Source organism: Aquarana catesbeiana, linkage group LG04 (genome assembly GCF_042186555.1).
Source record: "Aquarana catesbeiana isolate 2022-GZ linkage group LG04, ASM4218655v1, whole genome shotgun sequence".
Lineage (NCBI taxonomy): Eukaryota > Metazoa > Chordata > Amphibia > Anura > Ranidae > Aquarana > Aquarana catesbeiana.
The window spans coordinates 90,791,282-90,817,940 of NC_133327.1; the positions used below are offsets into that span (position 1 = coordinate 90,791,282).

Genomic DNA, 26,659 nt, shown 5'->3' on the forward strand with positions numbered 1-26,659 from the left:
GTCCGCTCTGCATAAGCGGAGCAGACGCAGATCTGTCATTGCTGCATAGCGGGGATCAGCGGAGTCTGCCAGTGGGAAAGAGCCCTTAAGGTTTTTATTTGGTACTCTGTTTTAATAAATACCCTGCCCATGGTCATTTGCCCCTTGAGCCAGTACTAATAAGATTAGTTAGGCCAGTGGCCCCAAGTGAAAATACTTGACCATTTAGACAACAGAGAGGCACCTGCAATCAGTGTCAGCTGCTGGCCCTGTTATAGCTTTCTGCTCCCCTTTCATACCTCGAATTGCATAATGCTCCCCAATATTTGAGACCCCAAGGCTAATTTTACATGGTACACTTGTTTTAGCCTCCAGAAATCTGTCCGTACCATGAAAGGGCCAGTTGGCCATGTTTCCCATTCAGACCAAAGGTTTCCAAACCCCTCCTGAATCGGACACTCTCAATCTTAGTTATAACATGCTTGTTCTGGATCTTTGACACCACCAGCATTTCAGAAGGTGCCCAGCAATGGCAGCCCCTATATTTCTCTTATGGTAAGTGTGCTTTAAGGCTATTACACAGGCACTGGGAATTACATAACTATTTATTCTCTGGGCCAACAAATTATTTCTGGAAGTTAGATGAAGTCCCTGAATGATGATTTAGGTATCAACCCTCTGGGAAGAAAAAGAAGGTGAAAGCACATGCGGGGGAGTTCGGTGTTCTCCTTGAGAGCGATAAATGCATTTAACAGTTCCACTAACACATCAAACATCATGCTGGATCCCTTTATAGCCATAACACACAGACTTGAAATCACTTCTTTATGGTATATTCATACATTGTATATACAGTAAATATTAAACACACAAGTGCAACAAAATGTAACATTATTGTCCTCATCATCAGTTACATCAGTCATTGCCAGTTAAAATACAATGCAAAAAGAAAAGGACACTGCAGTTCTATTTGCATCTCCATAACATTCTTACAGCAATTACACAGCTAAAAAATAATATACAGTATATGAATTTATTGTTGAATAAAACATCTTTTTAACAGAAACCAGCATTACTAAGTAAGCAGCCCATGTTATTTCTTTCATGGAAAGAATATAAACCACACAACATTCCATTTTTGTCATTTGGAATCTGGCGTATGTAGGTAGTGTGCTCGTGAACTGCAATCTCACAGTAAAGGGGGAAACATTTTGCACAGCAAAATTGAAGCATTTAGGGAAAAAAAGCAAAAATAATACTACATTACAAATAAATGAAGGGTCAATAAAGGGAACCTGTTATAACAACCACATCTCTACTAGTTCCAAGCTGGTCATCATGATGCTTAACCATTTAGTAAGTCATTGACCTGAAAAAGTATGCAGCCCCTGAAGCGTGGGCCAGGGACTCACTATCTAGTAAAGCCTCAAGATAAGCATGCCAGTCAGCAAATGAGCAAAAAGAAGCCAACAAGGACATGATCTTATTTCAAACATGTCAGGTTCACTTTAAATGTAATGAAGTACAGACAGGATAGACCGAGGGACCAGAATAGCCATTTTAGTATATTGTCATATGGAGGCTAGTTTTTGCTGCAAAGGTTGCCAGCTCCCCTTCTATATGGCAATTTTGTTTGCGATTTAATGTCAAACCACTTATACATGTGTAAGTGGTAGTAAAATGATTGTTACCTAAACATATAAAAAAGATCTACATTTTCTGCAATAATCACAATTTCAACTGTCAACTAGTTCTTGTAAATCAGATCTGCAGAAGGGATTACGCCATTGTAGAAGGGCAAACCTCAGCTTTGGACAGCTGACAAAAGGGTTAAAACTTAGTTTTATACAGAGTTTTTACAGCTGCTATCTAGGTATAGCTAAAGAGTGGTGGCAAGGGAAAGGGTGCAAAAGAGGATCAGTTTTTTGGTTCAAGCTAACTACGTAGAAGGCCAGCCATCAAAAGTCTCCAACAGTATTGTTGCTTATGTTTACTGAACTGCAGAATGTATTTATTTTATGCACCGCAGATCTGCATTAATATTAATATATGTATCACATTTGTACCCAAAGCAATAAAAGTTATTGCTAAATAAATAGGTTCATAAAAAAAGGAGAAAATGGCTGTATATGTTTTTAGCGTTGCAAGGGCAAGTTGCTTCCATGCAACCCCCTGTGATGCCTTTGAGAGAGTCCTCAGCCCTGTGTAAGCTCCAATTTACAATATGGAGCATACAAAGCTTCCTCTCCTCACTTGGTTAGATGGAGCAATAGGGAGCAAGAAGGCATGTATGTTGCTTGGGGCAGGGGTAGTGAAGTAAATCTGCCAATCTGGTGTGGGCAAACCACGGGTTTACTTTAAGTTTGTGTTGATGGGCAAATGCAGTATGCTTTCAGGTGCACTCAGCTTTTATCATTCTCAGCTGCATCAACCAGCTTCAAGCTTTTGCGTTCCAATAGACTTGTGTAGGGAGCAAAACAGATTTGATGCAAAGAAAAGCCTGTATTCAAAGGCCCTAAAGCTTATTTACTTGCTGTGATTTTGAGGTCTAGCTAAGCAGGAATAGCTGCCAAATGACAAAACTTCCAATATCTCGTGCCAAAATAGATTATCTGTAACCGCAGACACTGGGGTAGCAATAGCTGGGTTGATGATTTGGATGTTGACCACTTCTTTGTTGGATATATAATCACTACCAATCACATTAAAGTACTTATGTATATAAAGCATTCCCTGAGCCTGTGGCATATTTGAACTATAAACCCCATTAAGCAAATGCAGGTAATGTAGAGTAGCACCTACAATAAAACCTGAATAGAATCCAGTAGGTCCATATGAATTTCCCTTTTCTTTTATGGCTGGATATATAGAGGAGAACGTGGTGTGGAAGGAGTACAGCAGGGTAGAAGAGCAGCTAACAGTAGTGGAGAGGAGTACTGGCAAGCATGTGGTCATACATATCAATCTATTAGACATTAGAGTGCAGCAGGACAGCATGGCATTGAAGACCGGTCTTCCAATGTACAAATAGCACTCTGATGGGATTTTAGCCAGTTGGGGCATGCCTCCTAAAACCAGAAGTCAAACTGCAGGTCCTTCTATGGCCATGATGCTTTCAGTGCTAAGGAATTTACTCAAAATGTAATGTTGGGAGCCTGAAAGTCTTAACCAAGGCTTATAATCATCATTTTCACTTTCAGCTCAAGGGTTGTGTATATTTTAAACTGTCACTCCAGCTAAAACTTGCTGAATCTCTTTGTACAGTATATAGATATCAGTGCTACTGTAGCCGAGATGTTCAATCTTCACTATTCGGTACTGCATCCTTTGCTGCTGTGCTATTACTAGGTATCACTACTACTCATAACATTTCTTAGAAAACATCAACCATTAAACCTAATTTTCATGAATGTGGTGCACTACGAATTTTAATGGAAGGGGCACTTGTCATTTCAGCATTTGTGTTTTTTCTTCTCCTACGATTACACCCCTGCATAACTGCAAATGAGGCCTACATCTGGTCAACAACTCAGAACCCTTTCTTGTTATGCCAGAACTACTTTCATGGGGTTCACATAACTTAACTACTTTGCAACTTCAAGAGAAGCTCCAGCCAAAACGAATTTGATTTAGTTTAGATGGAAATGGTATAGCGTTAGAACTGCTGTGACACGGTCACTTAGCTCTATGTCCCTGAAGATCCCCCTTGACATCCTGTCCCAGGAAGAGGTCATAACCAGGACAGCAAGTAAAAGAAATCTCTTCAAGGTTCGGGTTTCAACCACTGTCTGAATACCCCTTGGGGAGATTTCCCCTCCCTTTCTGTCCTGGCGAACATGGACAAGTCAGAGCATGTTTTTTCCAATGGGGGCAAAGACATCAATAAAAGCCTGACAAACGTTTTAAGCCTTCCCACGCCTATGCAAAGCTTAAAAAAATCAGTCTAAAGTCCCACTATAAGCTCCATCCACTGGGAGTTTAACTTCAACGTCCCTCAACACAAAATTTTATATAAACATAACTGGAGTACCCATACCCAAGAACCCCTAATGCAAGCATCACGACATCTTATGTCTGCACTCTTGTACTGTAGCACCAGATTTTTGGCTACCTGGAAGTGTGGTGAGCATGTACTATGCAAATATTAGTTTAGCAGTGCAATCTATAGCTAAGTACCTAATTACTCAGCAAAAACTCAACAAGCCCTTTAAGAAGCACTTTTAAACCTGTCAGCATTACTGCACTAGGAAGTTAGTCTGATGGAACTTGTAAATAATAAATAAGTCCTACCTAAAGAAATTCACCTATAACGCTGGAAAATCATGGCTGGATGGATTTAATTGCATCTTTCTTCACACTGCACAATTTCACAGCCTTGATTCTATTCTCAGATGGAAACCAAGATCCCAGAAGCCTCCTGTGTGAGGTGGAGGGGGGAGCACAGTGTTGTATTACAGTACAAATATACAGCCCTCTAGCCATGTACGTCGAAAGCGCAAATTACTCATGTCAATCAATACTTTTCTCTGAAGAACTAAATTCTCTATAAACCTTCAGGAAAATAGAAGACATCTCAGCTGAGTTATTTCAAGTCAAAAATAGTTTCAGCTTTTTTTTTTCTTCGCAAAGTAGTGCAGCTGAAAGATTTGATGAAATGTTGCAGTTCGGGTGGAAACAAAAGATTGTTCTGTCTTTAAGAGGCTGGGGGATGGATATCCTGGTTTTCGAAGGGTGGTACTGGGTCTCGCCAGTATGTGAACTGACTGTAGGTGTCCGAGCAAGGGAAGTCTGAGGAATGGCTTCTTTTCAACAGCGGAAAGACATGATCCACCACCTCGCAGAGACGTACATATCTGAAACAACAGACATAGGAATATAAATTCCACAGAGCAATTTCCCAATTCAAATCTGTCCTCTCATTGACAGGAAAATTGGAGGACTTATATATAGGCACAATACAAAGAAGCTTTGGAGAGAAAGATGGGCATGGTCAGAGAATGGTATGTTCACATCACGTACAGCAGAACTATTCCATATTCATGAAATAAATGAACCTATCCTGGCTTAAAATGTAAAGACTCCTGCTGATTTGCTGGAGTCCTTGTGAAGCCCCTTGGGTCCAAGGCCCTGGCCATACAAATGGTCATTATTTCTCTCCAAGTTGGGTATAAAGAATCACTGTGATCAGAATTTTGTATGATATATTTTTTACTCCTGCTATGAAAAATTGTTTTAATACTAGCTCCTCCATTACAGTTGACCTTCGCTCTTATGTGGTGCTAGAGGAGCCTCTACAGACTTCAGTATCCAAACACTTCTAGATGTTCCTGATGCTTGTATCATCTTGCTGTGGCTCCCCAGCTACTACATCATACAAATGTGCAAGCAGCTCTAGGGGGAAGTCACAATGAGTAGCAGGGAGATGCAGCATTTGAAACACTTAGCAGTTTTAGATGCTGAAGATTCTAGAGTCTCCTCATATTGTTAGAGCCCCAGTTGAAGCCAATCTATTCAAGATTGGCTTCAACTGGGGCTCTAACAATATGTGTTACAGCTGGATTTGTCAAAGTGGTATTTATAGTTGCAAGCATTATACAGTGGGCCAAAAAATATTAAGTCAGCCACCAGTTGTGCAAGTTCTCCCACTTAAAAAGATGAGAGAGGCCTGTAATTGTCATCATAGGTATACCTCAACTGTGAGAGACAAAATGTGGAAACAAATCCAGACAATCACATTGTCTGATTTTTGAAAGAATTTATTTGCAAATTATGGTGGAAAATAAGTATTCGGTCACCTACAAACAAGCAAGATTTCTGGCTCTCACAGACCTGTATCTTCTTCTTTAAGAGGCTCCCCTGTCCTCCACTCATTACCTGTATTAATGGCACCTGTTTGAACTTGTTATCAGTATAAAAGACACCTGTCCACAACCTCAAACAGTCACACTCCAAACTCCACTATGGTGAAGACCAAAGAGCTGTCGAAGGACACCAGAAACAAAATTGTAGACCTGCACCAGGCTGGGAAGACTGAATCTGCAATAGGCAAGCAGCTTGGTGTGAAGAAATCAACTGTGGGAGCAATAATCAGAAAATGGAAGACATACAAGACCACTGATAATCTCCCTCGATCTGGGGCTCCACGCAAGATCTCACTCTGTGGGGTCAAAATGATCACAAGAACAGTGAGCAAAAATCCCAGAACCACATGGGGGGACCTAGTGAATGACCTGCAGAGAGCTGGGACCAATGTAACAAAGGCTACCATCAGTAACACACTACGGCACCAGGGACTCAGATCCTGCAGTGCCAGACGTGTCCCCCTACTTAAGCCAGTACATGTCCGGGCCCGTCTGAGGTTTGCTAGAGAGCATTTGGATGATCCAGAAGAGGATTGGGAGAATGTCATATGAAACCAAAGTAGAACTGTTTGGTAGAAACACAACTCATGTTTGGAGGAGAGAGAATGCTGAGTTGCAAACAAAGAACACCATACCTACTGTGATGCATGGGGGTGGCAACATCATGCTTTGGGGCTGTTTCTCTGCAAAGGGAACAGGACGACTGATCCGTGTACATGAAAGAATGAATGGGGCCATGTATCGTGAGATTTTGAGTGTAAACCTCCTCCCATCAGCAAGGGCATTGAAGATGAAACATGGCTGGGTCTTTCAGCATGACAATGATCCCAAACACACTGCACGGGCAACGAAGGAGTGGCTTCGTAAGAAGCATTTCAAGGTCCTGGAGTGGCCTAGCCAGTCTCCAGATCTCAACCCCATAGAAAACCTTTGGAGGTAGTTGAAAGTCCATGTTGCCCAGTGACAGCCCCAAAACATCACTGCTCTAGAGGGGATCTGCATGGAGGAATGGGCCAACATACCAGCAACAGTGTGTGACAACCTTGTGAAGACTTACAGAAAACGTTTGACCTCTGTCATTGATAAACAAAGGATATATAACAAAGTATTGAGATGAACTTTTGATATTGACCAAATACTTTTTTTTTCCACCAAAATTAGCAAATAAATTCTTTCAAAAATCAGACAATGTGATTGTCTGGATTTGTTTCCACATTTTGTCTCTCAAAGTTGAAGTATACCTATGATGACAATTACAGGACTAAATACTTTTTTGCCCCACTGTAGCCGCATTTCCCGAAAGCAGTATTTTATTTACATTTCAGAACTTCAATGATTTTCCTCTTTTAAACCCATGCTTCTTTCAACCCCCACCTGATTCTTTGACCACATATCACATTAAGCAAAGCACACAGACACTGGTTACCTTTTCCTTGAAGTGGAGATCAAGGGCACTTTGACAGACAAGTAGGTTTTAATGGAGGAACCTTATGTGACAATGTTACCACTATCCACAGTTACTATAGGGTTGTAGCCAATATGACCTGCTTCCTTCAGTGACCATGCATATGAGTACTCTTTATCCCTATACTGCTAACATCGAAGCCTAGTACACACGGGCTGAATGTCGGGAGGCATAGGCCAGTTCAATAGAAACCGGCAAACATTTGGCCCGTGAGTACAGCAGCCAGTTCAGCCGGCTTCTATTGATGGGTCATGACCAAAAGGTCTGCCGACTGGCTCCCGATTAGCGCTCTCAGCCAATGGTTGAGGGGGCTGAAGGAAGTGTTCTGGCGGAGGGGGTGTCCCCCTGTCAGAACACAATAGAACAGCAAGGGGTATCGCTGTACTAACATTGAATTGTTAGTACAGCATCTCTGACCTGAGCTGTCAGTTAAGTCTAGCACAAGACACTAGTATTAAAATTGGATTTTCTAAATTTCTCTCTGGGTGACAAGGCCCCTTTAAATGGCAAGCATTGGAAGACCACTATAATGTTACCCACAAAGACCTGTGATTGTGCTAGCTTCAACCAGTTAGCTCAAATTTCCTTGATCAGAATTTTATATAATCCCATACAGCTTATCAGGAGCTTCTAACAGCTCTTATGACATGATTCTGTGTTATACAACCTATTTCTCTTGCCACTGAGACTTCAGTGGCTTGCATTTTATTTGCTTAGATTGAGCTCTGAAGGATTAAAAAGAGACCAAAACCGATATGGATTTAATTGATGGGAAAGCCAAAAAAGAAGATAAATAACAGGAAAAAAATTTAAGCGATTTTCCAGGTAAGTCTATCCCCCTGCATCACTTTAAATGTAAATATAAACCTGACTGGGATATAGCCATAAAGTGGGACCCCAGCAAAAACTTTCATTTTTTTTTTTTTTTTTTTGTCAAAGGGCGATTTTTCATGGAACTCACGCGCTGCAACTGCGAACCGCGTCTTTGGTTCACAGTAGCAATATGGTCCCATTATCTTTATTGGGTGAGCTTGACATGCAGTGCTGCCTGCCAACATTGACAAACTAAGTTAAAGCTGATGTACAGCTTTTAGTGAAGTTTAAATAGTTCATTTGGACCAAGCTGTTCCAAACAAATTATGTACTTCACACACAGATGCAGCGGCTGTGTGTGCTGTATAAACTGGACGTAGCCTCAGCTACATACAGTATACACTGAAGTGGTGGGACAAGAAATTCCCTTCCTGTTTTTGGAAGAGAATCAAGCCTGGCTCTCTTCACTAAAAGCTGGAGATCAGCTTTAAATTTGCCACAGATGTTAGGCTAGGTTTACATATATGCGGGTGCAGGAATGCATATAAAACGCACCCATTCCCGCACCCACAGGCAAAACGTGGTGCTATTTAGCAGATGCCAGGGGTGCCATTAGTTCTTAATGCCATCCCCACGCATTTGCGAAAAATAGGATTTTTATAACAGCTTACCTGTAAAATCCTTTTCTTGGAGTACATCACAGGACACAGAGCCATAGTATTAACTATATGCGTATATAGGCACCTTCAGGTGATGGACACTGATATACCCAATACAGGAAGTTCACACCCTATATAACCCCTCCTCCTACCAGGAGTACCTCAGTTTTTGTAGCAAAGCAATATACCTAAACCCCAGAAAGAGGGGAGGGACCTCTGTGTCCAAGAAAAGGATTTTACAGGCAAGCTGTTATAAAAATCCTATTTTCTATATCGTACATCAAGGGACACAGAGCCATAGTATTAACTATATGGGACGTCCCATAGCAATGTTATTTGAGGGGAGGGAGACACAACCCGTAGGACACCCCCAGACTTTTGGACCTATACTGCTGCCTGCAGCACACTGCGCCCAAAGGCGATATCCTCGTGCCTTCTTACATCCACCTGATAACACCTGGTGAATGTACTGAAGACCAAGTTGTGGTCTTTATAGATCTGAGCCATGGAGGCCTGGTGATGCACTGCCCAAGAAGCACTAACTGCTCTGGTCGAGTGCGCTTTGAAAAGATGGAATCTTACCTTTTAAGCCATAAGCCTGAATTATAACTTGCCGAATCCACTTAGTGACGGTGGATTTCGACAATGCCTGTCCTTCCTTAGGACCTTCTGGCAGTACAAACAAGACATCAGTCTTCCGGATCTGAGCAGTCGTCTTTACAGTGCCTTGCAAAAGTATTCACCCCCTTGGCTTTTAACCTATTTTGTTACATTACAGCCTTTAAGTTCAATGTTTTTTTTAATCTGAATTATATGTGATGGATCAGAACACAATAGTCTAAGTTGGTGAAGTAAAGTTAGAAAAATATATACATAAAACTATTTTTTAGAAATAAAAAACTGATAATTGGCATGTGCGTATGTATTAACCCCAAAAAGCTCTGGTCCAACCAATTACCTTCAGAAGTCACATAATTAGTGAAATGATGTCCACCTGTGTGCAATCTAAGTGTCACATGATCTGTCATTACATATACACACCTTTTTGAAAGGCTCCAGAGGCTGCAACACCTAAGCGAGAGGCACCACTAACCAAACACTGCCATGAAGACCAAGGAACTCTCCAAACAAGTAAGGGACAATGTTGTTGAGAAGTACAATTCAGGGTTAGGTTATAAAAAAATATCCAAATTTTTGATGATCCCTAGGAGCACCATCAAATCTATCATAACCAAATGGAAAGAACATGGCACAACAGCAAACCTGCCAAGAGACGGCCGCACACCAAAACTCACGGACCGGGCAAGGAGGGCATTAATCAGAGAGGCAGCACAGAGACCTAAGGTAACCCTGGAGGAGCTGCAGAGTTCCATAGCAGAGACTGGAGTATCTGTACATAGGATGACAATAAGCCATACGCTCAATAGAGTTGGGCTTTGTGGCAGAGTGGCCAGAAGAAATCCATTACTTTCAGCAAAAACAAAATGGCACGTTTTGAGTTTGCGAAAAGGCATGTGGGAGACTCCCAAAATGTATGGAGGAAGGTGCTCTGGTCTGATGAGACTAAAATTGAACTTTTTGGCCAAAGAAAATGCTATGTCTAGCGCAAACCCAACACATCACATCACCCAAAGAACACCATCCCCACAGATAAACATGATGGTGGCAGCATCATGCTGTGGGGATGTTTTTCAGCAATAGGGACTGGGAAACTGGTCAGAGTTGAGGGAAAGATGGATGGTGCTAAATACAGGGATATTCTTGAGCAAAACCTGTACCACTCTGTGTGTGATTTGAGGCTAGGATGGAGGTTCACCTTCCAGCAGGACAATGACCCCAAACACACTGCTAAAGCAACACTTGAGTGGTTTAAGGGGAAACATGTAAATGTGTTGGAATGGCCTAGTCAAAACCCAGACCTCAATCCAATAGAAAAATCTGTGGTCAGAAAGATTGCTATTCACAAGTGCAAACTATCCAACTTGAAGGAGCTGGAGCAGTTTGGAAGGAGGAATGGGCAAAAATCCCAGTAGTAAGATGTGGCAAGCTCATAGAGACTTATCCAAAGCGACTTGGAGCTGTGATAGCCGCAAAAGGTGGCTCTACAAAGTATTGACTTTAGGGGGGGGTCAATAGTTATGCACATTGACTTTTTCTGTTATTTTGTTCTATTTGTTGTTTGCTTCACAATAAAAAAAAAAAAAAAAATCTTCAAAGTTGTAGGCATGTTCTGTAAATTAAATGATGCAAATCCACAAACAATCCATGGTAATTCCAGGTTGTGAGGCAACAAAACACAAAAAATGCCAAGGGGGGTGAATACTTTTGCAAGGCACTGTAAATAGACTTTGACCGCTCTCACCACATCAAGACAATGTAATGACTTCTCTTCCCTAAAACATGGTTTTGGAAAAAATGATGGCAGGACAATATCTTGGTTCAGGTGAAACCTGAGACCACTTTAGGCAGAAAACTTGGAGGTGGATGCAACACGACTTTGTCCTCGTGAATAATCAAATAATTTTTACAAGAAAGAGCAGCCAATTTCCGAAACCCTCTTTGCTGAGGATATAGCAACCGAGAACACTAACTTCCTTGTCAGAAGGACTAAGGGAATATGCTGTATCGGTTCAAATGGCTGTTTTTGTAATACTAACAAAACTAAGTTCAAGTCCCAAGGGTTCAAAGGAGGTCTGACTGGCAGATTAAGCCGCATCACCCCTTGCATAAAAACCCATACCAAAGAATGCGAAGCAAGCGGTCTTTTAAAAAAAGACCGATAAGGCTGAGACTTGGCCCTTAATAGTACTCAAGGCCAGTTTCATCTCTACCCCTACCTGTAGAAAGGCAAGAATTCTGCCTATGTTGTACTTCCGAGGGTGCCAACCCTTGGACTCACACCAGGAAACATAAGCCCTCCAGTGTTTCTCAACTCCAGTCCTCAAGGCGCACCAACAGGTCATGTTTTCAGGATTTCCCTCAGATTAAACGGCTTTAGTAATTACTAAGTCAGTGAAACTGATCAAATCACCTGTGCAAAATAGTGGAAATCCTGAAAACATGACCTGTTGGTGCGCCTTGAGGACTGGAGTTGAGAAACATTGCTCCAGACTCTATAATACATAGTTCTGGAAGCTGGCTTTCTTGCATTAATCAAGGTAGAGATAACCAACCTGGAAAGCCCACGTTTCTTCAGAATGTGGGTTTCAATAGCCAAGCCTGTGTCATAGGCTGTGTCTATGATCAGATCCAAGTACTCCGGCCTTTTTAGCGATTTTAAGGAAGACTTCTCTAGGTTGAGAATCCACTGCAGACTTTCCAGGTATTTGGTTGCTCCAAACGAGCCACAGACTGGTCTATTAGCAATAGCTCGTCTAGGTACGCCAAGACTGTTATGCCCTGTGCCCTTAACCTGGCTAGAGGTGGAGCCAAAACTTTTGTAAACACCCGGGGTGCTGTAGCTAGCCCGAAGGGCAAGGCTACAAACTGAAAACCCGATGCTGTTCTACCTCGAACCACAGAAACCTTTGGTGAGCATAAAATATAGGGACATGCAGATATGCATCCCTGGTGTCCATAGATGCCAGAAGTTCTCCTTGTAGGCTAGAAACCACCGACCTGATCGACTCCATGCAAAAAGAGCGGATCTTCAGAAACTGATTTAGATTCTTTAGATCTAGAATGGGTCTGACATCTCCGTTCGGTTTTGGTACCGTAAAGAGGTTTGAATAAAACCCCAAACCTTGCTCTTCTGTGGGGTTTTGTATGATCACCCCTAGCCAGTAATTGGTCTAGTGCCCGAAACAGAGATTGCCTTTTCCCTGGATCTTTGGGAACGTTTGACCTCAGAAAACGAGACGGTGGAAACTCCCGAAATTCTAGTTTTGTACCCTAGAGTCACCATGGAGAGGACCCATCTGTCCTGAATTTCCTCTTGCCAGACTTCTTAGAACTGTAGAGGTCTTCCCCCCACCCTGGCGAGCGGGAGAGCCCCTTCATAATGAGGCTTTGGAACTCTGCTTTACAGGTTTCCGCCCCCAGGACTTCTTTTGTGCCTGCCTGACCCTGAGGCTTTCCTCTAGACTCTGACAGCGGAGGCCATCGCCACTGCCTAGAGGCGGATGCCCCTGGCGCAGGAGAAAGAGTCCGCTTAAATGAAGGGCGTTTATTCTTTATCTTAACTGGTAAAAGATTACTTTTCCCACTTGAAATCTTTTGGATGTATTTGTCCAAATCATCCCCATGAAAAGGAAACCCAGTCAGGAGCCTTTTGCGTGGTGCTTCGGCTGACCAATTTTTTAACCACAGGCTCCTACGCATGTGTACTAGCACAAGCACAAGGCGGGACGCCTGGTGAATAGAATCTTTAATGGTGTCTATGGCAAAACATAATGCTCTTGGCAGTTCGGCCAAATCCCGAGCTTGCTGTACAGGAACCTCCTTAAGGGCCTGTCTAAACTGGTCCTTTAAGGAATTAACAGATGCCTATTGCAGCGACTGCAGGCTGAGTAACCGCACCTGCCAAGGAAAAAGAGCATTTTAACAGGAATTCCAACCTTTTATCTGTTGGATCCTTAAGCATTTGTGCATTGTCTACTGGACAAATTAGACTTTTATTCACATATAGCAGCGTCAACTGCTGGTACATTCCATCTTTTAGTGAATTTCTCCTTCATGGGATAGAGTACTGTAAATCTCTTTGGAGGGAGAAAATGCTTATCCGGGTGACCCCATTCAGCATAAATAAGCTGTTAAGCTAGTAATGCATGGACAGGAAATGCATGCAAAGGCTGTGAAGGTTTTAAGGAACCCAAAGAAGAAACTGAACTTTCAGCTGACTCTGTTAGGGGTAGCTTGAAAGTTGAACGAACCATCTCGGTAAGAGATTGTACCAGCAATTTCTCAGATTGCGAGGCTGAAAAGGGTTCATCCACCATTGTTTCCTCTGATGAGGAGTAATCGGTTTGTCTTTCTTCCTGATCGCCAGAGGGTAACACCTCATCCTCTACCCACTGTTCCCTTGGTAAAGGGTCTAAGGTGGGGGAGGGGGATCTACCACGCTTCCTATCCTTTTGGATGGAGGATGCGATTAAAGCCGCTAATCTTCCCTCTAGGCCCAGCAGGGCGGAGGAAAAGGCATCTTCAGTCATGTATACAGAGGCTGAGATATGAGAAGTAGCTGCACCACCAATTTGTTCCAATGACTCACCCTGGCTTGCCACATCTGGTATTTCAGAAGAAGATGACAGTGTGGAGGCATGACTGGAGTTTCCAGCGCCTGGGGGTGAAATCTTTGGTAACTTCTTTGAGGTCTTTGTGGTGTCTTTTTTGGGAGGCATAGTCCTAAGCACAAAAGCAGAGGCACTAAGTAAATGCACTACTTGCTGATCAATAGTCTAGCAATACAATGCCGCTAATAAAGTTCAGCTTGGTGCTGAGTAAAATATATTTCCTCTACTGGAAATGCCTATATGCATCACCTTACGTGCTCCCACTGCTCCTGTGTCCTGTGTGCCAGACATCCATACTCTCCAGCTACTGGCTGAGGAGAGTCTGTTTTTCTCTGCTCGGCATCCCTAGCACCTGCGCCGTGTGCTCCTCTTGGACGCTATGTCCCGCACATGGCGCCACGCCCCCTCCGCTCATTAACCTGCCCCCCCCTCTTGTTTAAACTACCAGCAGTCTGAACGCGCATGGATGGCATTCGGGTCCAGTTGGCAGACCCAGCGAGAGGGGAGGAGAAAGGGAAGGCTGGGGAGGCGGGGAATCAAGCTTGACGCTTATGGGCTGCTGTGGGGACATAGTTCCCCCAGGGGGGGGGGGGGAAGAACAAGCTGTTCACAAACTTTGTTCTAGATGAGGAATCCACCCTGGCTGGCCGAAACCACACACATGCTGTTTAGCTGGGACACTGAGCTGACTGAGAAGTAACGTACCAAAGTACGTGCATTTACTCTCTCTAGTGGAGACTTAAGGCATGACAACATTTTACTCATGGAAGAAAAACCATAGGTGGACTTTTTACAGTTCCTAGGCTTCTTCCCTTACCTTTTCCTTGCCGCAGGCTATTGCTGCCAGATCCAAACTTCATCCATCACGGCGGGCTGCGTTAACAAACCTTCAAGGACCGGGTCCCTTTTTATCGAGGTTCCACTCCCTTGGAGCTGTATTAGCACCCCACCAGGAAAAACTTTAGGTAATGTAAGCATGACCAAAAAGCCCTGGGTCCAGCCCTACAAAGAGAGGCATTACAGGCAAAACCTCGTTCTTCCTATATGAGGCCCGGGTACCATCCACTTTGGTCTCAGTGGCACTTTGGATGGAACCGGTCTATGGAGGCTGTTTGAATCCAGCAAGGATCCCTCCAGCGGAGCTCTTCTTCTTCATCTTTTCTCATGACCAACACCTTAGACACTGGCAAAAAAACTGAGGTACTCCTGGTAGGAGGAGGGGTTATATAGGGTGTGAACTTCCTGTATTGGGTATACCAGTGTCCATCACCTGAAGGTGCCTATATACCCATATAGATAATACTATGGCTCTGTGTCCCTTGATGTACTATAAAGAAAATTGCATGGTGCAAAAGCGTGCGCCATGCGATTTTCCTGCATCTGTCTTTCAAAAAAGGTGCTTTTCACACAGGTACAATTGAAAGGGCTGCTGTGCTTGTGCAAACATGGCACAAAGAAACTGCACATATGTGAACCTAGCCTTAAAGTAAGACCCCTTTCACACTGAGGCGCTTTACAGGTGCTACAGCGCTAAAAATAGCGCCTGCATGGCGCCTCTCCTGTCTCTCCAGTTTGAAAGCCCGAATGCTTTCACACTGGAACGGTGCGCTGGCAGGACTCTAAAAAAAAGTCCTACTAGCATCAAAAGTCCTACCTGCCCATTGAACTGAATGGGCACCGCTGCCGAACCGCTGGCAAAGCGTCGCTGTAACGGCGCTTTGCGGGTCGTTCTAACCCTTTTTCGGCCACTAGCGGGGGTTAAAACCACCACGCTAGCAGCCAAAAACCCCTGCAAAAACATCGGTAAAGCGACGCTAAAAACAGCGCCCCAGTGTGAAAGGGGCCTGATACTAAAGTCTCTTGTTTTTTTTTTAGTTAAAAATAACAAACATGTCATACTTACCTGTTCTGTCTAGTGGTTTTGCACAGAGCCGCCCTGATCCACCTCTTCTCTGGTCCCTCTTCGGGGCTCCTGGCTCCTCCCTTATGCTGAGTGCACCCACAATAAGCAGCTTGCTATGGGGGCACCCAAGCCAAGTCACAGCTCTGTGTGTTCATTCAGCCTGGCCAATCTCACTGACTTTGATTGACAGCAGTGGGAGCCAATGGCGCCGCTCTGCTGTCTCAGCCAATGAGGAGGGCTGTCCCGGGCAGCCAAGACACTCCTGCAACATCGCTGGATGTAGATGGATCTCAGGTAAGTATTAGGGGGGCTGCTGCACACAGAAGGCTTTTTATCCCAATGCATAGACTACATTAAGATAAAAAACCTTTTGACTTTGCAACCACTTTAAGCATTTGTACAATCATCTCCAGCCACCATGTTAGGCTTTCGGTGAGGCAGTAAAAACGCAATGGAACTGCCCATCCAATCAAGCAGCCAAATATCCAACAACCAGAAGAACCTGGGTAGAAGATGGCATTGGCAAGGGACCTCACAAACTTGGCATCATTAAGCAGCGGTAAGTATTTGTGAAGTTAAGTTCTTAAAGCATTTTTCTTCTCTTACAGACAAAACAGATCAAATGTGTTTTGAGCGACTTATTTAATCACCTGTCAAAATAGTGAGCTGGGTTTCATTCATCAGTTGGATGTAAAAATAGCTGAAATTTCATTAGCACATGTGTGATTAATTAGTTTCACACTTTATAATGCATCTTTTCCTCAGTAATTATCTCTCCCCTTGTTATTAAGCTGTGTACAATCCTGCTGATAATAATGTTCCCTGCTTCTGTTAATTATAGGATGCCTCGGTATATTGTTCTGGGAAAATGTGCTAAATCTGACATTATGAGAACAGTAAAATTCTTTGTACTAAGTATTAGTAACATGTACTTATTATTGACCCCATTTTATGTTATTGACCTCTTTCTACATCTACTCTGATTCAAATTTTTAATTTAGCTAACACATGTATCTGCACATCTATTTGTCCCCTGGAACCAAAGCAAAATGAGAGTATCCAATATGTTCTAATGCTGCCAAACTACAGGGGAAAAAAAATATTGCTTTTAAACCATTACCTGGCAATAGCCAATAATGACTTATTTTATGTTAACCTCCCTGGCGGTTTTCCCGAGTGTGGCTCGGGGTTAAAATTCAGGACCATTAGCGGTAACCCCGAGCCACACTCGGGATTACATCGCAGAATCCTGGTGTGGCTTTACTTACCTTGTCCCCGGGATCCTGCGATGTCCACCGCTGTGTCTGCGGGCTCCATCCTCTTCCGAAGCCTCTCCGTGCCAGGCTCCGTTCCCTGCGAGCGGTGCGACGCACGGGGGCGGAGCCTGGCGGCAAATTCAAAAAATTGTAAAAACATAACACATACAGTACTGTAATCTTACAGATTACAGTACTGTATGAAATTATTTCACATCCCTTTTGTCCCCAGTGCTTTGTCCTATGCCCTGCATGCAGTTTTATATGATACATACTGTTCTTTCTGCCTGGAAACTGGAGATTGTCCATAGCAACCAAAAAGTGTCCCTTTACGTCAAAAGTGGCTTTAGACCAGCTAGAAAACAGCGCTAGTTAATTAGAACACTTGCAGAATTGAGCGATAGTGAATCGTGGGGAAATTTATTTTATTATTATTTTTATTTTTTTTAGTTATTTATTTTTATTTATTATATTTTAATTTATGTTTTTGTGTTTCAAACTTTATCATACCCGGGATATCTACTAGACTCTTGTTTGGACAGATTTAAGTGAGTTATTGTTAAGAATTACAGACCTACAATATAAAACGCCAAATTTCCATGCAAAATAATTGTACCGCTTTCAGCACCTAAAATCCGAAATAATCATACCGCCAGGGAGGTTAAAGGGAATACACCAATCAGCCATAACCTTTAAACTTAAGAAAATAATAAATATATACATACAGTATACATCGATCAGACATAGCTCTATGACCACTGCTACCGTGTTTCTTCGAAAATAAGACCGTGTCTTATATTAATTTTGCCTACAAAAAACACACTAGGGCTTATTTTCAGAGGATGTCTTATTTAATTACGGTATGTACAATGATGATCTTAAAGTGGTTGTAACTCTAGAGGAAAAAAAAAAAAAAATATATATATATATATAGATATATCTATATATCTATATATTCTGTTCCTTTAAAGCATGATAGACAGCACAGTGCTTGTGCTGTGTCATTTACACCTTGCTTGTTCTAAAAATCCTGGATTAAACCAATAAAATATTCCTGTGTCCCCTGTCTTCTCGACCTCCCCCCTCCGGTCAGTATTTTGACATCATTTTAACCACTTCAGCCCCGGAAGAATTTATCCCCTTGACCAGACCATTTTTTGCGATATGGCACTGCGTGGCTTTAACAGACACTTGTGCAGTCGTGCGACGCTGTACTCAAACAAAATTGATGTCCTTCCCCTGCCCCACAAATAGAGCTTTCTTTTTGTGGTATTTGATCACCTCTGCATTTTTTATTTTTTGCACTATAAACAAAAAAAAGAGCAACAATTTAAAAAAAAAAAAAAAAAAACAATATTTTTTTACTTCTTGCTATAATAAAATATCCCAAATTAAAAAAAAAAAAAAAAATTCTCAGTTTAGGCCGATATGTAATCTTCTAAATACTTTGGTTAAAAAAAAAAAAAATTGCATTTAGCGTATATTGCTTGTGCAAGTTATAGCGCCTACAAAATAGGTGATTGATTTATGCCATTTTTATTACTAGTAATGGCGGCGATTTTTATCGGCATTGCAGCGGACAGATCGGACACTTTTGTCACTACTGACATTTATACAGCGATCAGTGCTATAAATAGCCACTGATTACTGTATAAATGACACTGGTAGGGAAGGGGTTAACACTAGGGGGCAATCAAGGGGTTAAATGTGTTCCCTCAGTGTGTATTCTAACTGTGGGGGGATGGGACTGACTGGGGGAGGAGACCGCGCACCCCCTATACCCCTTAAAGCGGCCACCATACAGCTACAGAGATTTGTGCAGGGGAGCAATTCTGCCACTGTCAAATGACAGCGGGCGGTCGGCATGTGGTTAATCATTTAAAAAAACATCTTGCTTAAAATGATGTAATCTGTTTTAATAAAAAGATTATACTGGTATAAGTGTGTATACTGGCAGTGTGTCTCCCTTCGTAACAGTTTTATAGAAAATACCTTTATAACAACTCCCCTGATCCCTCACGTGATCTGATCATCTTCCCCACTCCCCGCTGAGATCCATGCGGACATCAGCCTGCTCCAAGCTCTGAAGAGGGAGGGGCCGCAGACGTCAGCCAGGAGGAGAGAAGAGCCAAGATTCCCACTGACGTCAGCCCACTCCAAGCTCTGAAGAGGAAGGGGCTGCAGATGCCAGCCGGGAGGAGAGAAGACCTCCGGCGAGTCAATGGCAGCTGTAAATATGGGATTTTTTTAAATACAGTTACAAAGGAAGAGACATACTGTACCTTATACCAGTTTTACAGTTTTTTAATGAACTTTACTAGGGCTTATTTTTGGGCTAGGGCTTATACTGCAGCCCTCCCTGATAATCAGGCTAGGTCTTATTTTTGGGGTAGGTCTTATTTTTGGGGAAACACGGAAGGTAAAGTGAATAGTAATGAATATTTAAATTCCCATTATAATATATAATGGCATCTGAATGTGGGTGGGATAGATTAGGCAGCAAGTGAAAATGTTATCCCTGAAGTTGATGTGTTGAAAGCAGAAAAAGTGGACAAGAGTAAGGATTTGAGCAGCTATGACAAGGGCCAAATTGTAATGGCCAGACTGGGTCAGAGCAAATCCAAAACTGCAGTTCTTTTGAGATGTTCCCGGTCCTACCACAAGTGAACCACCAACAGGGTTATGGGCTGTCAAGGCTCATGATACATGTGGGGAGCGACGGCTGGCCTACGTAGTCCCATCCAATAGAAAGAGCTACTGTAGCTCAAATTGCTAAAAAAGTAAATGCTGGTATTTTTGGCGTTTCTGCAAAAAGCACCAAAAAACGCATAGGTGTGAACCAGGCCTTAGAGCCCAGTGCTTTTCAGGTTCCAGAAAAAAAAAGCACAAAATGCTACTTTTTTACTGCACAGAACTGTACTGGAATGTGGTTAAAAGTAGGGCTGTTACTGATTAAAATTTTCGGGTTCGATTAATCGTTTTTTCTAAAACCGATTAATCGACTAATTTCAATCAATTATAACGCACAGATCCAACCACTTTTAGCTGATTTAGAATCTTTGTTATGGCAACGGCCGAAGCCGGACATAGCGGGGCATGGCGGGGCATGGCTAGGACGTCACACGTCATAAACTCAGCCTCACCGTGCCCATAATCTCAGCATTACCGTGCCCATAATCGCAGCCTCACCATGCCCATAATGCAGTCTCACCGTGCCCATAATCGCAGCCTCACCGTGCCCATAATCGCAGCCTCACCATGCCCATAATCGCAGCCTCACCGTGCCCATAATCGCAGCCTCACTATGCCCATAATTGCAGCCTCACCGTGCCCATAAACGCAGCCTCGCCGTACCCATAAATGCAGCCTCGCCGTGCCCATACACGCAGCCTCGCCGTGCCCATAAACGCAGCCTCGCCGTGCCCATAAACGCAGCCTCGCCGTGCCCATAAACGCAGCCTCGCCGTGCCCATAAACGCAGCCTCACCGTGCCTATAATCGCAGCCTCACCGTGCCTATAATCGCAGCCTCACCGTGCCCATAATGCTGTCTCACCGTGCCCATAATCGCAGCCTCGCCGTGCCTATAATGCTGTCTCACTGTGCCCATAATGGCAGCTTCACCGTGCCTATAATGGCAGCCTCACCATGCCCATAATGCAGTCTCACAATGCCCATAATGCAGTCTCACCGTGCCCATAATTGCAGCCTCACTGTAGTCAGTGCCTGGATTACACAGTCAGCGGGCATCTCCCGCTGCGTGTCTCGGAGCTGAGTGTGAAAACTTTGGCCGCGCTATGAGAAAAGTCCCGCCCTCCTCTTAGATCAGCTCGTGTGATAGACGCCATGTTCTGTCTATCACACGAGCTGATCTAGGAGGAGGGCGGGACTTTTTTCACAGCACGGCCAAAGTTTTCACACTTAGCTCCGAGACACACAGTGGGAGATGCCCGCAGACTGTGTATGACAAATAGTGGAGGAAGAGGAGGAGGGAGCAGAGCACTGCGCTGCAGCCACAGCTTGGCCCAAAGCGGCCCCAGGGCAGGCAGCCTACCTATCAAAAAAATGACCGATTAATCGAGGAATTAATCGTTAATTTCCGCAGCCCTAGTTAAAAGTATCAAAAATTCACCGGACCCCAGTGAAAAAAAATTTCAGAAAATAAGAAGGAAAAAAGCGTCTGGAATGCATCCGGAAACGCATCAAAATGCACTGGAATGCATGAAAAAGTGTTGCAAAAAAAGTACATTCAGAAATGCATTTGGAATGGACCTGGAGGATATTTCTGTGGTGTGAACGGGCCGAAAAGGTGATTTTGTATCTGCCTCAACTTAAGCTTTAAAACGTTTCCTTCTACCCAAAGTGCTAAATGCAAACTGCAGTAACCCACAGCAGCCAATCAGAATTCATATTTCCTCATCATTTTTGTCCTTTGCACCCCTTCATTACACAGCCCTGCCTGTGTTTTATTTATTTGACATCAATGACTGCTGTGTTTTGCAGATACGATTTTAGATCCTTGCAGCCCTGCGATAAAAGAGGTACTTACGAGGAGATGTTGGTCTTCGCATGCTCTTGGACGAGCTCTCCTTTGGGATTCACCGTAAATATTCTGTTTAAGGAAACTCCCACTTCTTTATACGAATAAACATCCTGCATAAATCATACAACCACATATTAGTTTATGAAACTGACAGTTTAATGCAGCGATAACCGCGTCAGCTGCGCAGACTTTACAGCATGTCATTTGATTTATGATGTCATAAAGTGGAGTCCTCTACAGAACCCGATAAAATAAGGGAACGTGGAAAAGCCCCATAAAAAGGGATCCATGTATTATTCAATAAATTTTCTTTAAGTGTGTCCAAGTGCTTTGATTTTATGTGGACAATGTCGTAAATTCACAGACGAGTCTTATTGGATTAATACAAACAGTTTAATCTCTATCCCGTGGAGCGAGTCTAATCTTGCCAGAGCTGGGATCTTGTTACCGCGGGGAGCAATACGCTGCGGGGATGTCACAACACTTTCTGCTTGGTACAGATATATAAAATATTAATGAGCTCATCGACTCATGCCTTTACTAAAGAAATACTCCTTTATTTCTTTACATGGAACAAGCACAAAACACAATAGGCTTTCCTAGATTTTTTATGTAGTATTAAGGTTATAAAGTAATAATGAAAGGATTAGTACAAAGCTGCCCAGTACGTCAAATAAAGGGGTTTTGTATCTGTAACATCAAAATATGTGTGTTGGGAAATGTCCTACTAGAGGTTTCCTTGCGACGTGTGACAGGAAACAAAATCGAAGAGGGCAAATACTTTTCACTTAACTGTATAAAAGATTGCTTGGGGAAAAGGTGCAATTGAACAAATGGGTGATAGGGGGCGCTACGTAATTATATTCCTTATACAGTAAAACCTTGGTTTGAGAGCGTTTTACAAGACAAGCAAGTTTTTTTAATAAACTGACTTGATATACAAGTAGCGTCATGTCACAACTGAGTATAAAAGAGAAGAAGGCGCCTCTAAGTGTAGCAATATGGTTACATTTAATGAAGGTACAAAATTTAGCAACTCACATGGTTGATGATTAAAAGAGGCACATCTAAGTATGCAGGCATCGGGGGGGAAAGCTGTCCACATCAGTGTTAATTTTGTTGACTAAAACATTTTAGTCGACGAAAACTAAAACAATTGAGATGACTAAAATACGACTTAAAACTAAAATGTCATTTTAGTCAAAAGACTAAAATGGGACTAAAATGAAAATGCCATTTTAGTGAAAAGACTAAAACTAAATTGAAATTTGACTTCAAAATTAACACTGGTCTGTAGTGCATGTTCATACCTCAATACCATAAATAATAACATATTGGATTTTTCACTCATAATCAGCTTGGAAATTGTAGAGAAATTTTAACTAACGCATTACAATTTAATTACACCCATTAGATTTTAGACGACTAAAATGAGTTTTAGTCGACTAAAATGCACTGGAGATTTAGTCGACTAAATACGACTAAAACTAAAACAATTGCGGAAGACTAAAATGGGACTAAAACTAATATGCCATTTTAGTCCCAAGACTAAGATTAAAACTAAATTGAAATTTGCTGCCAAAATTAACACTGGTCCACATAGACCGTCCTCCGCACCGCCATCAAAGTCATCCCTTCCACGCTGCGCTCCACGAGCTATTCAAGCCTCGCTTTCAGAACACTCTACTGCAGGGTAGTCTTCCTGGTCACGATTGCAGACTGACAGTGATGAGAGCCGGCGGTGTGGAGGACGGTCTATGTGGACAGCTTTACCCCAGATGCCGGCATACTTAGATGTTCCTGTTTTAATCATCAACCATGTGAGTTGATAAAAGTTGTACCTTCATTAAATGTAACCATATTGCTACACTTAGAGGCGCCTCTCTTCTCTTTTATACTCTGTAGCTCCTGCTGGATTTTGCTTCTAATCCCCTTGTGGAGGCTTCCATTTGTGGATGGACATTTTATGGTTACACAACCTATCATATTGCTATAATCTTTTTATATGGACTATAAACTGAAGAACGTATGAATACATGGTTGTAAAACGAATCATCTGAGTTTCCATTATTTATTATGGGGAAATTCACTTTGATACACAAATGCTTTGGATTACAAGCATGTTTCTGGAATGAATTATGCTCACAATCCAAGGTTTTACTGTATGACCATATAACATGGAATAAAGTGAACATATACTTTATGTCAAACAATATAACATGAGATAAAGTGAACATGAGCATACAGTGCAATATATAATAACCATATGTGATATAGAATTTATTAATAAAAAATGATACAGTCCATAATATCCAATGTTGTGTCTTGATTAGTAGACCGAACAAAATATTACAGCGCACACATGCAAAAAAGACATTTACCTCCTGCAAGGCTATTTAAAACACCTGAACAATGTCAAAAAACATTATCAAAAAATATAGGGATCCCTCATCAGTGCCTCTCATTGGTGTCCACCTCTGTCATAGGTGGAGACCTCTAGTTCTCCCATATAGAGGAGTGTATGTCTCCCATGGTTCAGAGAAGCAGGATCTCCCAGTCTATGGATAGCGTAGGACCCATAAACCATGGGGTACTTTGTCGCAGTAAGTGGGCGTAAGCACCATATAGCTATATGGTGTGACCAAATCCCCATATTTTTTGATAATGTTTTTTGAAAATGTTCAGGTGTTTTAAATAGCCTTGCAGGAGGTAAATGTCTTTTTTGCATGTGTGCGCTGTAATATTTTGTTCTGTTGTATGGTCTTATGGCTGCACCATCTTTAATGCATCTTTTAGGGTGTGCCCCCCAAATATCTTGTTTGTTTTATTAGTAGACCCACACTGAAAACAAGAGAGAATTCCTTCACCGTATATAATAAAATCCACCCAATGTGCTCAGAATTGAAAACTGCTCACCAGATGGATGCGACCTCTTTACTTAAAAAGAAGGTCTAATGCGCTATTGGGAAATACTGGATTGGATACCCTAGGTTAACATATGGATCCTCTGTAGTGTACTCCACCAATTATCCCATATGGAAAAACAAAGGGACACTACATAGCACAATACTGTATTTTATTTTAAAAACATACATAAACAGGAGGGATGTCTGCTTACATTTGTAGGTGCCTAAGCCTGGCACTGAGGATAGCCTGCAATAATTATTTTGGAAGCCACTTGCTGCTGGGCTCACGACCAAAGCTAGCGGGCGTTCTACTCATGCATAGGAGAAAACCGGAAGCTGGGATCTGGAAGTGACGTGACCGGAAGTGCCTCAATTACGTTTCGTAATTGATACATCATCAGCAAGTGGGGAAAAAGGTGCCCTACAGAGTAGACATGTGCACTTCCGAAAAATTTGTTTGTTTTCGCGTCATTCTTCTTTTTTTTTTTCGTTTTTCGGGTCATTCGTTATGATCACAATTCGTAAATTTGAAAATCCGAAAATAAGAAAGAAAATCTGAAAATTTGAAAGAATAACGTAACTATTAAATTATAGGTATTGGAATTTCCTTTCAAATTTGGCTATTAGTGAACCTAAAACGAATTTATCCGAAGTTACGAATTATCCGAAATAACGAATGTCGCATCTAAACGAATGGAACGGAACAAATTAATAATAAATAATAATACAAAATTTATTATTATTGTTATTTAATATTATTAATTTGTTACGTTCCATTCCTTTAGATAAGGCATTCGTTATTTTGGATAATTTGTAACTTCGGATAAATTTGTATTTGTATAGTTCACCAACAGCCAAATTTGAAAGGAGATTCCAATACTTATAATTTAATAGTTACGTTATTATTAGTTAGTTATTATTTCAGATTTTTGGGGTTTTCAAATTTTGAATTTACAAATTTTCAAATATTCGGAAAAATTTGTTAAACGGGTTTTCGTTAATTTGGATATTTCCGAATTAACAAATTTGTTGAAAGTCGTTAAAAAAACTAATTCTGAACTAAACTAATTGCTCATGTCTACTACAAAGATTCAGTGATGGCGAACCTTGGCACCACAGATGTTTTGGAACTACATTTCCCATAATGTTCAACTACACTGCAGAGTGCATGAGCATCATGGGAAATGTTCTTCCAAAACATCTGGGGTGCCAAGGTTCGCCATCATTGCCCTAGGGAAAGGAGCCCTATAGAGAGGAGGTAACCTGGATTGAAGCAGTGTTGTAATCTCAAACAGTGCCTTTGGGTCACAATTAGTGAAAATATCTGACCATAGCAATGTGTACATCTGACAGATTTAAGAAGGCAAAGGTGATAGGAATAGTGATTCAAGAACTGCATATACTGTATATGCACATGTAAATGCAGAGAATAAAAGAATATATAATAAATATACTGAATACTATCTTTGCATGTACTAATTAGATGTATTAATCAAAATACTATCATTTTCACAATAGTGTTCCTTTTAACATTGGCTTTTATAGCTGCAAAAGAAAAGAACTTACAGTAGGTCGGTTCCCAAAAGCAGCATAGAAGGGCTCCGTATTGGGGTGAAAGAGGTTTTTAATATCTGTCAGACACTCTATTTTGAATTTTTCTGGCTTCTTTTCTATGACTTCTCTGCAAAAAAAAAAAAAAAATGATACAAGAACTGATTATCTTGACAAAAGCTCAGCATCAAAAGTGTAAAAAGCATGAAGAGAAGAATGTTAAAACTGGAAAAATCTAAACAATGTTTTCACTGACCTAAAGGAGTTTAAATAATCTTTCCATACAAAATTCTTTACAAATGAAAGCGACCAGTAAGGACACTGACACTCCCTGTGCCTGGAGCCTCATAGCTGTAAATCTGCAGTGTGAGATCATCTAAAGTAGTGGTCATCAATCCTGTCCTCAGGACCCACTAACAGGCCAGGTTTTATGTATTACCTTGGGGAGATGCGGACTAGAATACTGCAATCACTGAGCAGCAAATGATATCAC

General features: G+C 41.9%; 1 protein-coding gene across 7 annotated transcripts in view; it reads right to left on the reverse strand.

The window, feature by feature from the left end:
* Positions 1 to 790: 790 nt before the first annotated feature.
* Positions 791 to 26,659, reverse strand: part of LPIN1 (lipin 1) — a 265,282-nt gene continuing 239,413 nt past the window's right edge. For all 7 annotated transcript variants that reach the window (XM_073625360.1, XM_073625362.1, XM_073625361.1 and 4 more), the window contains 3 exons: positions 26,182 to 26,296; positions 21,716 to 21,819; positions 791 to 4,832 (listed from right to left, as the gene is read on the reverse strand). In XM_073625360.1, coding sequence (XP_073481461.1) covers positions 4,673 to 4,832; positions 21,716 to 21,819; positions 26,182 to 26,296 — 379 coding nt within the window. In that variant the 3' untranslated portion in view covers positions 791 to 4,672. The remainder of the gene's footprint in view (positions 4,833 to 21,715; positions 21,820 to 26,181; positions 26,297 to 26,659) is intronic.